General features: G+C 48.3%; 1 protein-coding gene across 4 annotated transcripts in view; it reads left to right on the top strand.

The window, feature by feature from the left end:
- The window catches only part of LOC138164975 (sterol carrier protein 2), a 465,527-nt gene that overhangs the window by 433,449 nt on the left and 19,191 nt on the right, over positions 1-12,887 (top strand). For 3 of the 4 annotated variants that reach the window (XM_069092989.1, XM_069092988.1, XM_069092990.1), the window contains one exon: positions 370-535. In XM_069092989.1, coding sequence (XP_068949090.1) covers positions 370-535 — 166 coding nt within the window. Of the gene's footprint in view, positions 1-369; positions 536-1,324; positions 1,733-3,417; positions 3,437-12,887 lie in introns of those variants that run through there. The other variant, XR_011169243.1, reaches the window with a different exon arrangement.

The raw sequence follows: 12,887 nt of genomic DNA, 5'->3' as shown, positions 1-12,887 counted from the left end.
GGGGGGGCAGGGGGGAGGAGGTGTGAAATAGACAAGGGATGCTGCAGAGGGGAAATGGACAGGCCTTGGCAACAGCTTGGCGTGGGGGTGGGGTGGGGGAGGGTGAGGAGTCCAAGAGAACTAGGTTGTGAGGCTTGAGGCACTGGGGCGGGGGTGGGGTGCGGGTGATGGGAGACGGAGAGTGGTGCCGGAGGCTGCGCAGTCCTATGTTCTAGAGCTAGCATAGAGTATCTGTCGCTCAAGGGGTCGGCCTCCGACTAGGCTTGTCAGCGTAGTTCTCGCGCACGCGCTCCTCGCTCGCTCCAGGCTTGACTGGTCGGGCCTGGCTGATGGCGCGCTCGCTCTGTGTCTCTGTGCTTGATTCGGCAGGTCTGGCGCAGTGCGCGGAGCTCTGCTGGCAGCTGCGCGGGGAGGCGGGCCCGAGGCAGGTTCCGGGGGCGAAGGTCGCGCTGCAGCATAACCTGGGCCTTGGCGGAGCCGCGGTTGTGACACTCTACAGGATGGGCTTCCCCCGCGACGCTTCGGTGGCCGGCAGGTGAGGCGGGGGACGGGATGGCGCGGGACCCCTAGGGGTGCCCCGCTCGGGCTGAGGGGTCGCCCACGCCTCCCAGACTCGCCTGCGTGGAGCCGCCTCCCGCCGGCGTGCAACAGTGAAGCACCTGCTGTATACGCGGTGCTGGGGGGCGACCCGGGGCGCAGTGGCGCAGGCCCGGGAGCCCTGGGGAGGGGTGGGCCGGCCGAGCCGACCTTAAAGCCGAGGTTTCGGAGACAGATGCAGGCCCGGGCCGATTGCGGCCCCCTGACCACGAGAGAGGCGTCTGGGAGGACTGGCCGTTCCCGGGTGGATAGGGGGGTTAAAAGGCAGGAAGTGGTCGCTCCTAGATCGCGGGCAGCCGCGTGCGGTGCTCTGGGCCTCCCCCGGCCATTGGCCAAGGTGGTGCAAAAGCTCGGCCGACGGGACCGCCGGGGGGCCCCCCGCACCCCGGAGGGGTTGGGAGTGGCGTCCCCAGAGCTGTTCACCCGAGACCCAGGGATGCAGTCACTGAGCCTGCGGTCCCCAGAGGTCAGAGAGAAGGACAGGGACGCAGGCGTGGATATACCTCTAGCTGCGCTCTGGAAATGGAAGGGAGGGCTGAGCAAGGTGTGGTGCGCAATTGTGGTGAAGCGCTGTTGTGTTTGCAGACGTGATGATGTCGTTGAGTCGTTTTTTAGCTTACGTCGGACTCTTCACGACCCCACTTGGGGCTTTTTTTGGGCGGGGAGGGGGGTTCTTTGCAGAGACAGTGGAGTGGTGTGCCATTTCCTTCTCTGGCTCATTTTACAGATGAGGAAACTGAGGCAGACAGGGGGACGTGACTTGCCCAGGGTCACACAGCTAGGAAGTGTCTGAGGCCGGATCATTTGAACTCACCCGCCTGGGTGCGCTGTCCTGCTCTACTTAGCGTCTTTGGAGGAAGATGCTGATTTCAGAGAAAGGTGGTGAGACCTGTGTGAACTGATGCCCAGGGAAGAGAGCAGAATCAGGAGGACCATGTACGGGATAACAGCTGTGTCACAAAGACAAACCAGCTTAAAAACCTTAAGCTCTGATCAGCACAGCGACATCTCGGTTCTGAAGGATTTGTGTGAAGCATACGCCCTCCTCCAGATGGGGCGGGATTGTATTCAGGCTGCAGTGGAAGACAAAGCTGGGGTCTGTGCAGGGATTTGCTTTGCTGGACCTTAGACGTTTGTAATGTGGCTTTTGTGTTCTTTTCATTCTCAATGGGGGAGGGGAGAGAGATGGGAAGGAGAAAAAGGGGCTCTTCATAAAAGAAAAGTTAAGAAATACTTAGAACTGGTTGGGTACTTGGCAGGCATCCTCAAAAACATGGGAAAGTTAGGAAGAGGAGGGGAGTGTTTGGGGGAAAGATGAAGGGTTCCGTTTTGCACATGGATGTTGAGTTTGAGACATGAAATGTCTAATAGGTACTTAGTGATGTGGGTCTGGAGACCAGGAGACTGACTTGGACTAGATATCCAGATCTGGGAGGCATCTGTATGGAAATGCTGAGGAGATCACTAAGTTTAGTGAGGGAAGAGAAGAGAGCCCAGGACAGAGCCTTGGTGGATACTCACAGTTAGGGGTACAATGCTGGGGGGTATCCCAGTAAAGAAGACTGAGAAGGAATGTCAGGAAAGCCAGAGGACAGCAAGGAGAGAGCGTTCAGGAGGAAGGAAGTGGTCAGTAGGGTCAGGAAAGATGAGAACAGACATTGGATTTTTCAGTTAAAAGACTATCATTAATAAAGTAAGGTCGTGTGGGAGTTATTGAAAGGACCCTGGCTGGAGCTCCTTTCATGTTGCTGCTTTCACCAGGCCATTGTCCTCATTTAGGTTTATCCTTCTTTGTTGAAAAATATACAGACCTCAACTTCTGTTTTAGACAAATTAATTTTTATTGATTTTTTTTCCTGATCTTGTATCACCTAGATTTTCCTTGGGATCAGGAGAGCCATCCTTTATGACAAAGAATGACCTCAGCCTCTTACTAGAATGTTGGTGCTTTTAGTTCTTTGTCTAAAGGACCTTTTTTTCTAAAGGACATCCTGGCATTTTTACTTAAAGGTGGCTCTGGTGTTTGTAGCTCCATGTTCTTTTCAAGCCTGTACAGGTGGAGTTGCTTGGTTAGAAGTTGTCAGTTTGGAAGTTCTGCCTGTATAGTCTCATTAAGCAACCTTGATTTTATCTGGCTGGGATTATCTTTTAGAAGCTCCATGGAGCAGTTACAACAAAATTTAGTGGCACCTATTGTGCTGCCCAGACCGATGGATCCACTTAGCACCAGGCATGGTTGGAGTAGCATTTAGAGGCAGCCTGATAGAGCTGACCAGATTCACAGTCAGGACTCTTGCAGTGGAGGTCCTCATGGGATGTCCCCTCAAGGAGTGTAGTCTTAGCCATTGAGTGCCTCCCTCCTGGCTGTTGTGAGGATCCAGGGAGGAAGGTCCCAGTGCTTTGTGAGCTCTGTCCCCAGTCAGGGGCCAGCGGTGATGCAGCAGCAAGAAAGGATGGGCCCCAGGGTCAGCGAGTCTGGGCTGAGTTTGCCTCTGACACTCCCTGTTCCATCTTGGCCAACTCCGTTTACCCCTCAAGGTCTCAGTTTTCTCCTCTGAAAAGCTGGGGGAGGTTTGCCTAAAATGGCCTGAGATCTCTCCACCTCTAGGGGTTGGACCTCTAGCATCCTAAATAATTATAGCTAAATAAATGAGAGCATGTGTTCTTCCAGAAGAGCTTTCCTATGCAGTGATGGGCAAGTAGACACATGTGCAGGATACAGATGTCTTGTCTTCAGCCAACTCGTATTTCATCCCATGTTGGTTGACCTAGTTTAAAGGGTGCCTTTCTTCTCTTCAACACTATGTTCTCACCTGCCAGTAAGACGGTTCCTTCTTCTGCTGATGCTTTCGTCCATCACTCACTGACCCGACTTGCCTCTGAATGCCCCTCCTCCTGTTTCCACTAGTTCATCCACTGCCTCTCCCAGGTATCACGTTTGCTCCCTTCTCTGAACCCCAAGTAATGCCTGGTTAGAACCTATTTTTTGCTGTTCATTTTACTCACTAAATGATGTGTTTTTTATCTTCAGATCTCCTAGGACACCTATGACAAGGCCTTCTGTGTTGTAATGTTCAATCATTTCCCTTCCTTGACATGTGCTCTCAGCTAGCTTGGGCTCCTTTGTTCCCCATCTCATCCCCCCATTTCTGCCTCAGTGCATTCTTGGAGGCCATCCGCCATCTTGAGCGTGCCCTTTGGGTCACTGCTCGTTGCAGGCACAGCTCAGATGCTGCCTGTTCCTCGAAGCTTTCCCTTCCGAGCTCAGACTGAAAGGGCCCTGAATCACCCCCCTTCCTCTTGCAGGCGGCCATGTAGCACACTCATCCAGGCTACATCCCCGGGGAGGCTTAGTGGCAGCATGTCATCTTTCATCTTTGTGTCCTGGTACTGTATTTGTTGAATTGAATTGAGTTTTCGATTTAGTGATTGGGGAAAATCACCACTTTTCGAACCAGTCAGTTGGAGAAGACTTCATCAGAAAATATTCGATAATGTCTGGTTTTCTCATTCCCCTGCTCCACAGCTCTGAGTGACATAGTCTAGGAAAATGAGGACTGGCAGAGGTAAAGATGAAAGCTGAGGCTGAGAAGAAAAAAATAATGACCATTTCATACCTCAGTGTTTTTTTTTTTTCACTGTGGAAAGATCTTATGAACCAGTAAAGCTATTTCAAGGTAAAAAGCAAACAAAAAACCCTGTATCATCTGAGGAAATATTTACCTTGTGTTATGCCCCAGGCAGGATTTATATTATTCCATAAAAAATATTGATGGAATATTAATGAAAAGGAATATTAATGAATTGCTTTTAAACATGGGCTTGAGGAATCACAGCTTGAGAGAACAGCATTTTCCCCTGTATAATAAATTTAATTAAGATGCACTAACTCAGAATTAGTGTAGGTCTGACAGGAGAGTGGAGTTTCCCATTTAAATGTCTGTGGGAGAAAGATTCTCAGACGTAGGGAGTGTGAAAAAGGGCTAAGGGAAATTACTTCAAACCTTCTTGATGTCTGAGCGTTGGAAGCCTCTCTTCCCAGGGAAGCTACTGCTGTGTTAAGAATCATCTGTGTTTGTTATTGAAGAGTGGGAATCATTTGTCAGCACTACTCAGGTACATGTCTTGTGTATGTCTTTGTTCCCTTGTTGTCTCCCCTGTTAGAGCTTGTGGAAGGAGGGACTGTCTTTTTTTTTTTTTTTTAAGCAATCAAGGTTAAGTAACTTGCTCAAGGTTACACGGCCAGTTATTTCTGGGTGTGGTGCTGAGTGCCTGAGCCCAGGATTCGATCTCCAGGTCATCCCGACACTGGAGCCGGTCCTCTTACTCACTGAGCCACCTGGCCACCCCCTAAGCAAATGGGGTTAAGTAACTTGCTCAAGGTTACACGGCCAGGTGTTTCTGGGTGGGTGCTAAGTGTATGAGCCCAGGATTCGATCTCCAGGTCAATCCTGACACTGGAGCTGGTGCTCTTACTCGCTGTGCTACCTGGCCGTCCCAGGAGGGACTGTCTTTTGCCTCGTTGTGTGTCCTCAGCCTTGGCACGGAGTGTGGTGCAGCCCCTGGCTCTGGCTGACTGACTTCTTGGAGAGTACCCCGCTGCACTGATCGCCGGGTGGGAGGGAGACCATGAGGAAACTGTTCTTGGCCTCCCCAAGTTTGCATTGTACTGGGGGGATGGATACAGCAAGTGTGCAAGGAGTAAATGAGGTTTTACCCAAGTTTAAGGCAGTACTCTGTTAATTAAGATTACTAGACATGTTCCATGGCACTAAAAAGTGCATTCCCTTATGAGCATTCTCTGATTGACTCCTTTATCCATCAGCTAGTCTGAATTAGTAAAATTATCTTCCAGTGTTGGTCTATTCTGAGTCTAAATTAAAAGGGCATAGGAGCTTAATAGGTTAATGTTCAAATCTGTTATGCATTCAGCAAAATACATAAAATATATGTATAGGTACATGTATGTATATGCATGTATGTTTACACATATGTTCTAACTTCCTACCTAGACCTTAGAAAATTTGGCTTAGACAGATTAACTGCCAGTTTTAACATACCAAGTACTATTTCTGTTAGGGTTTTTTGTTGGGGTGGCTAGGTGGCATAGTGAATAGAGCATTGGCCCTGGAGTCAGGAGGACCTGAGTTCAAATCTGGCCTCAGACACTTAACACAAAAACTAGCCGTGTGACCTCAAGCAAGTCACTTAACCCCAATTGCCCTCCCTTCCCCCCTCCAAAAAAGCCAAAAAAAAAGAGGGCTTTTTGTTGTTTATTTGTTTAGCTTTTTGTGTTTGTCGCTTTTCTAACTGCATTTTTCCAGGAGTAAGAACTGAGTGTTCCACTTTTTTGTATTCCACCATCCTGCTCAATAAATATTTTCTTCTCTTTCAGTAAATATTTGTTGATTTGACTTATGTGGCATTGACTTGTTAGACCCAAGAGTTCTGACTGGAAATATTGGAAGATTGACTGTCTAGTTGTCTGTTGCGTACTTAGATTTGTTTCTTATCATTCATAAATACAGATGTGACATGTAGGTGCTTGATAAAGAGAAACGCTAGACCATAAGCATATGTGATCATAGAGTGGGAAGCCTGTACTTTTTACAACTCTAGGAAGAAGAATCCGCTCATGGGGTCTTCCCTCCATGGGCACAGATTTGTAACTCATCCATACCCGCTTATGCCCTAGGGTACATTTCATTGATAATATCCCTTGTTTTATGGCCTAGTACTGGAGAGCTAGATTTGGAGTCAGGAGGACCTAGTTTCAGACTCTGCCTCCAGTCTAGGGCAAGCCTGAGCCAACCGCTAACGACTGCCGTGCTCCTGAGAAGCCCAGGGATCTGGGTTGTTGGAGCACGCTCCTTCACATGTGAGAAAGCAGACCCTTGCTGAGATCATGGGTCCTTAAATGAATTCTTTTCCCTCTGCCTTGTTCACCATGTTGAATGTGAGTAGGTGATGGTGTGTAACAGGTATAGCTCAAACGATGTTAAAAGAATTGGCAAACCCAGCTGAAGCAACTGGGCTAGTCTCCTAGTAAGGATGAGGGCCAAGGCATTGATGGACAGCCCAAGGGTCCACTAGTCTCCACAAAGTATGAAATGCCTTTTTGGAGGATTTCTCAGGTAATGGAGACAAAAGTGGCACATGATGAGAAGGCCCTGGGTAGGCCCGTGACCTGTGCTGCTAGCGTCCACAAGGATCATCTGAAGTCCCAAGGAGTTGGGAGTTCTTGAGTATGAAAGAAGTAATAGTTACTGGTTCCAGAGTGAGTCTATTAACCTGTTAAAGTACTTGCCATTAGGCTGGTCTCTGCTGAGATAAGCCACTTGCCTGTCCTTTATGGGGGTGATATTTTATTATTATAATTAATTGAATTGAGAGAAAACTCATTTTTGCCCAAGATACATTTCAAGGAGTTAGCAGTCTTCTGTCTTAATTTTGTTTTTCTTCCCTAGAGCTTTCCTAACTAAGGAAAGTCATTTGAAAGATTTTGTCAACCATATAAAATATTCTTGATTGCAGAAGAACAAAGTTTCATTTTATTACTGGTTTAAATGTAATGGCACATATTTCACTGTTATTAATTAGGGGAAGGACAGTGAATGTTTCTGTTGTAAAGCATTAATGGTAATTGCATTTTGATTCAGTCCAAGCTCTGCTCTCAGAGGCAGATTGTAAAACTGTCTTTAAAGAAGGAAGCCAAAGCAGAACAGTCCCATTTCTTTTATCTTCAGAGAGTTTTGACTTGCAGTTTGACCTTCCCTCCATTTAGACCAGCTTTGAACCTGGCTGGGTGATGCCTGGGCTGTCTAACTCCTCTTGGGAAAAATATGAATTTTATTTTTAAGTAGGGCAACCAGCCAGGTGTAGAATTAGAACAGATTTATATTTTGAAACTGGTCTATTTAAGGAAAAAAAAACCCTGGTACATTAATTTTTAATATCAAACTCTTCTAGTTGGCTTGAAATTTTATCCTGTAGCATTTATTGTACCTTCAAACTCTTTCCCCTTTTGACTCCCTTCTACCTACAAATATGTTCCACTACTCCAAGAAAAACCCTTTTTTTGACCTTGCTACCCCCTCAAACTACTCCCCTATATTACCTGACATATAGGGGAAACTGAGGCTTAGGGAAGTGACTCCCTGTGGTCATTCATGCAGCCAGTAAGTTTCAGGGGTAAGATTCAAACCTTTGTCCTTCCTGACTCCAAGTTTAAACTTTATCCTACTGTGCCAGGTTGCTGCTTCTCACTGCCAGCCTTTTATAATTTGAACAATTCTATCCTCAATTCCCAGCATTCTAGCTTCCTTCCTTAATTATCGAAACTTGGCTCTTCATAGTCACGAAGGATGTGGTCATAGCCAAGGAGACGGCCCTTGAGTTCTCTGACTGGGCTGCATTTGACACTGTTAAGCATTCCCTCCTTGTTACTGGACTTCCATCGCTTTCCCATCCTGGTTTTTCCTTACTTCTCTGCCCTTTTTGGTTTCCTTGGCTGGTTTTTCTTCTTCCTTCCCCTTAAGTGTGTTTGCCAGACTCTGTCTTCAGCCTTGTTTTTTTTCCTTTGGTTTTCTCCCCGGCAGTCCCCTCCGCTCCCATATCTTCATTTACCACCTCCATACCACTGGCTTCTGTTTGGTGGCATTCATGTTATCTTGCCTGGTCTTAGGCCATTTCCACGTCGTGCCTCTTGGACTTCCCAGTCTGAAAGCCCTGTGGACTGTCTCATTTACTTGTATTTGTAGCCCCAGCTTTTAGCCCAGTTCACGGCACACCCAACTGAACTTGATCAGTGTTTGCTTTATTCATCTGTTCTTAGCTAGTCTGACTCTCCGTCCCTGATCTCTCGTTAGTCGTATCCTCACATTTAACATGCCCTCTCTCCCTTCATTCCTCCATCTCCATTGACATGCCACCATCAGCCCAGTCACTCAGGCCCTAGACTCTGGAATTGTTTCATTCTTCCCTCTCCCTCCCCTGCCCCCCAGCCAGGAATCTGCTACAACCCGTTCTCTCTACCTCTGACTAAATCGGGCTCCTGTGGCCTTTGGCATATTTATTTGGATGCCAGCCCTGCCTCCTCTCCAGTCGTCTTTCACAGAATTGCCCGAGGCCTCTTTCTGCCATGCCAGGCTGACCATCGCATCACTCCCTGCTCAGAACTAAAGTGATTTCCCATTTCTCCTCATTCTGACGTTGAGTCCTTCTCTCACATGTCTCTGAGGTACTTTCCAGCCTTGTTTTGTCCCCCTCCATTCCATGGGGTCTGCATTTTGGCCACACTGAATTGGTAGCTGTTTGCTTTTTCTCCTGCCCTCGTGGGCTCTCTTTGCTCAGGACGTTTCCCATGCTGAGAATGGCCTGAAATCCTTCTCTTCCTTGAAGGTCTTGTCTAAGTGCTGCCCCCTGAGAAGTTTACCTTTCCCTGTTCCTGTAAGGTAGATCTCTCATTCCCATTCTCTCCTTCCACTTTGACCTGCTCTGTGCGCATTGTAATTTCATAAGTTATTTGCTTACACACCTTAGCCTTGTACTAGGTTAGAAGCTCTTCTTCTTTTTTTGTCTTTATCAATTTGTTTGTTTACTTTTAGTTTACAAGATTCAGTTCCACAGTCCTCCTTGAGTTTCAAATTCCCTCCCTCTTCACTGCCCACCCCCCATGGCGGCATGCAGTCAGTTATAGGATCTGCAAATACTTTCACATTAGACATTAGTCAGGTGATAAAGAAGGATTGTATCCGATGGAATGAACAATGGGGAGAGGAAACAAAACCAAGCAAGAAAAAGAAAGAGAGCAGGTAGTTTGCTTTAGTCTGCATTCAAACTCTGTTCTTTGGTTAGAAACTCTTCAAGGGCAGGGTCTGGTCGTTTTTCAGCTCTGTGGCCCCACTACCACAAAATTCTACTCAGTAGCCTCCATGTGGTATGGAAATGACTCTAGGTTCCTGAAAACTGTTTAAAGAATTTGTCTTTTAAGCTGGGAAGGCTTCGAATGTGAGTCTGGTGACAAGACTGTCCAAGGAACTCACCCAGCCAAGCGGGAAAGGCTCATGCACAGTTGGTATATTGGGAGATGAAGTTTTCAGCTACAGTGTCCCCAGAAGGCCATCTACTGAGCTGAGGGTGGCTGTAGTGTGTGGTGGAGGCTGGGGCTGGCCTGATGAGATGGGAGATCCTGGGGGTACAAGGACACACTTGATTGACTTGGCAGGTTGAAGGTCAGACCCATGCTTTCTGCGTGTGGCACACTGTTCAGTGTCTGTCACAAGTGACTGAGAGGTGTGGAGAATGCGAGATCCAGCTCTGTTTGTTGTCTATAAAAAAGCTTTCGATTTGATAGAACAAAATGCAGCCTTCAAGACCTCTCCACGTCTCTCATGTGGAGGACCTACAGTCGCAACAGAGAAATCCTGGGATGAACTTCTGATTGTATCCCATGATGTAGCCCAGACTCCAGATGGGACCCCAGATTCTTGTGGAAACACCCCCCTCCCTCTCCCCCCTCCTTCTGAGAAGCCAGGGGAGCTCCTTCTAGCCCTCGGATGCAGGAGGGCCTCACTTGTCTACTCTCTGCCATGTGTCAGCTGGGGCACTCTGGGAAGGTCCCATGAAGCTCTTGGAGGCCAAGTTACAGCTTGGGAAAGGTGCCCGTATGCACTGGCAGAAGGGATTCCTGACCAAACTCACACCTACTGTGTGCCACGCTTTACAGATATCATCTCATTTAATCTTCACAATAGCCCTGGGAGGTAGGAGCTGTTTTCCCCATTTTACAGAGGAGAAAACTGAGGCAGACAGCCCATGGAAGGTGACAGGACCTTGAGCGAGGGCCCTGAGGCATGTTGGGTGAGCCCCACATAGTTTTCTTGGAGATTGGACGGGAGTCATGTTGGATGGGGAAGTGCTTTTGGAGCAAGGATCCACCCTGACCCCGGTGTGTGTGACAATAAAATTGGAAATCTTGGGGGCTGGCTCCACATGCATGAAGCCTGACTTCTTTGTAGACTGGCTGTGTCAGGGCTTGGTGCTGGTTAAAATGTGGTGTTGGATCGTGTAGAGCATGTTCTGGTGCTCAGAAGCAAAGGGGGACTTCACACCTGGTGCCTTGTTGGGGCAGCTTAGCCATAGTCAGGCCACTGGTCACAGTGGAAAGGAGTTTGTCTTTTTTTTTTTTTTCATTTGTCTCTTGTCTTACGCGTCTCTGAGTTTCTGCTTTTTTTGAGCATATGACTTTGACAGCACTAGGGAGTGTTTCGGGGAGCTGCTAACTGCCAACAAGGCCTCGGTGTAGAACCTTGCCCTCTGTAGCAGCACAGATCAGAAGGAACTGGGTACAGGTGGGGCCCTGTGAGCAGGGAGAGGATTAGATAAAGGGGTGCTTTTAGTGCAGAGAACAGTGTGGACTTGGAGGTGGGTGAAACTGGGTCCTGTCATGAAGGCAGTAGGGCGATCTGCTGTCTAAGGGAATCCTGAGGCAAACCCTTTAATGGGTGATCGTATTTCATAATTTAGCTCTTTTTTTAACGCTTTGTAGAAATTGATACATTAATTTTACTTGTAAGTGGATCACATTTCAGATATGGTGTCAGTAATATGCAGGGGCGGTAATGCTTGTGATCAAGGCCTTTAAAAATTGGAAAGACTGTCCTGGAAGAGAGATTAGCTTTATTCTTCTTATCTCCAGAGTCAGGTGTTGAGATAGGTCCAGTGGGGGAAAGTTGTCTTCTGTGTGAAAAGATGTGTCTGCTGCAACAGATGGGTGGGATGGACTGCCTTCATTCAGGTGGAGTTTGGCTGGCTACCCATCCGGGATGCAGTCTTAGGATCCTGGGAGGGCTTGGACTGAATGACCTCTGAGGTCCCATCTGACTCCATGCTCCTACCTAGAGAGAGAGAATTCCCAGGTCATGATAAAGCCTTGCTAGATTTGGGCCTTTGACATTTTTATCAGTGATAGAGATGATAGAGCATAGAGCCAGCTCATCAGATTTATAAATCATTTACATGGAGCCATCCTGAGCAACGTGAACGGGCCTTACTGAGTGACTGAGGCGATGGCACTGACAGGGACTGCTGAGGACCCAGAGACCAGTTCACTAGTGCTGGCAAATGACGTGTTTCTGTGTGTGTGTGGGAGAATAAGGGAGCCGCAGTGAGCCAGCTGTGTGACCCTGAACAAGTCACGTCTCTCTCTGCAGCAGCTTCCCTGTCTAAACAAATGATCCTTCAGGTTCTTTCCAGCTGTAACTATCTTCTTTGTGGTCTTGGAAAAGAGGCAGAGTTGATTAGGATCATTGCCCTAGAACTTGAAGGACTTTGGAAGTACTTTATTCCAACCTTGGCTTTTTAAAGATAAGGAGACCGGTCTGGAGTGGGGGAGGAGTGTCTTTGCCTCCAAATCCAGAAAAGGTCACAGGAAGGAGAAAAGTTGAGAAGAGACTTAATTATGGTTTTCAAACATTTCACATCCTGACTGGAAGATGATGAGTTTTGATTTTTTTTTGTTCTACTGAGTAGAAATGAGCTGCTTGGAAGACTTGCTGAACAGTGTTCGTCTGGAGTTTGATAAAAGACAGGAGGCCTAGAATGATGCATCAGGGCCCAGGCTCCTCTAAGGCACTCAGCACACGTCCTGGTGCATAGGAGGGCATGGAGAAATGTTGGTGGGTGCCTCCAGCCAGGCAGGACCTGGAGCAGCACTAGGGGGCGAGATTTCTTCATGATGTAAGGAAACAAAAGCTAAACAACCAGTGCTGCCTTAAGGCAGAAGGGGTGGCTTTGGTAGGTGGGAGGCTGCCTGTTATGGGAGGGCTTGAAGTCTGTGTAGATTGTAGAGGCCTGGCCTAGATGGCCGAGGAGCTCCCTCCCAGCCCCGCTGAGGATGGGGTTCAGGGGGAGTTTCACACACGGATGAGTCCTGGTCTGGGCCAGACACGGCTGGATGGCATTGGCCTCAGCATCATTTCTGCTGGGTAGCCTGGATGCCCCTCTGATTCAGCATGGCACAACAGGCCTCAGTCTCTTTCCCCCAGCCCTCCCTCCTTTCTGCTGACCTTTTCTGTTACTGAGCACACCAGCTTCCATAGAGTCGCCCAGGTCCACAGCCATGCCCGATCTTGACTTTGTATTATCCACACTCCACTCCGCCCCACCCCATGTAGCCAGTCAGTCGCTGACCCTTGTTCCTCCTCTCATGACATCTCTTTTATCCCTTCTCTGCACTCCTGCCTCCCCACCCCCTTTAGGTGGGAAGGGATGAAGGCCACCTGTTTGGA

Source organism: Petaurus breviceps, unplaced genomic scaffold (genome assembly GCF_028583685.1).
Source record: "Petaurus breviceps papuanus isolate PSGF00001 unplaced genomic scaffold, PetGlider_PUasm1.0 207, whole genome shotgun sequence".
In the NCBI taxonomy this organism is placed as follows: domain Eukaryota; kingdom Metazoa; phylum Chordata; class Mammalia; order Diprotodontia; family Petauridae; genus Petaurus; species Petaurus breviceps.
Note: the sequence above shows the minus strand (reverse complement) of the source record. Positions and strands in the feature narration are given on the sequence as shown.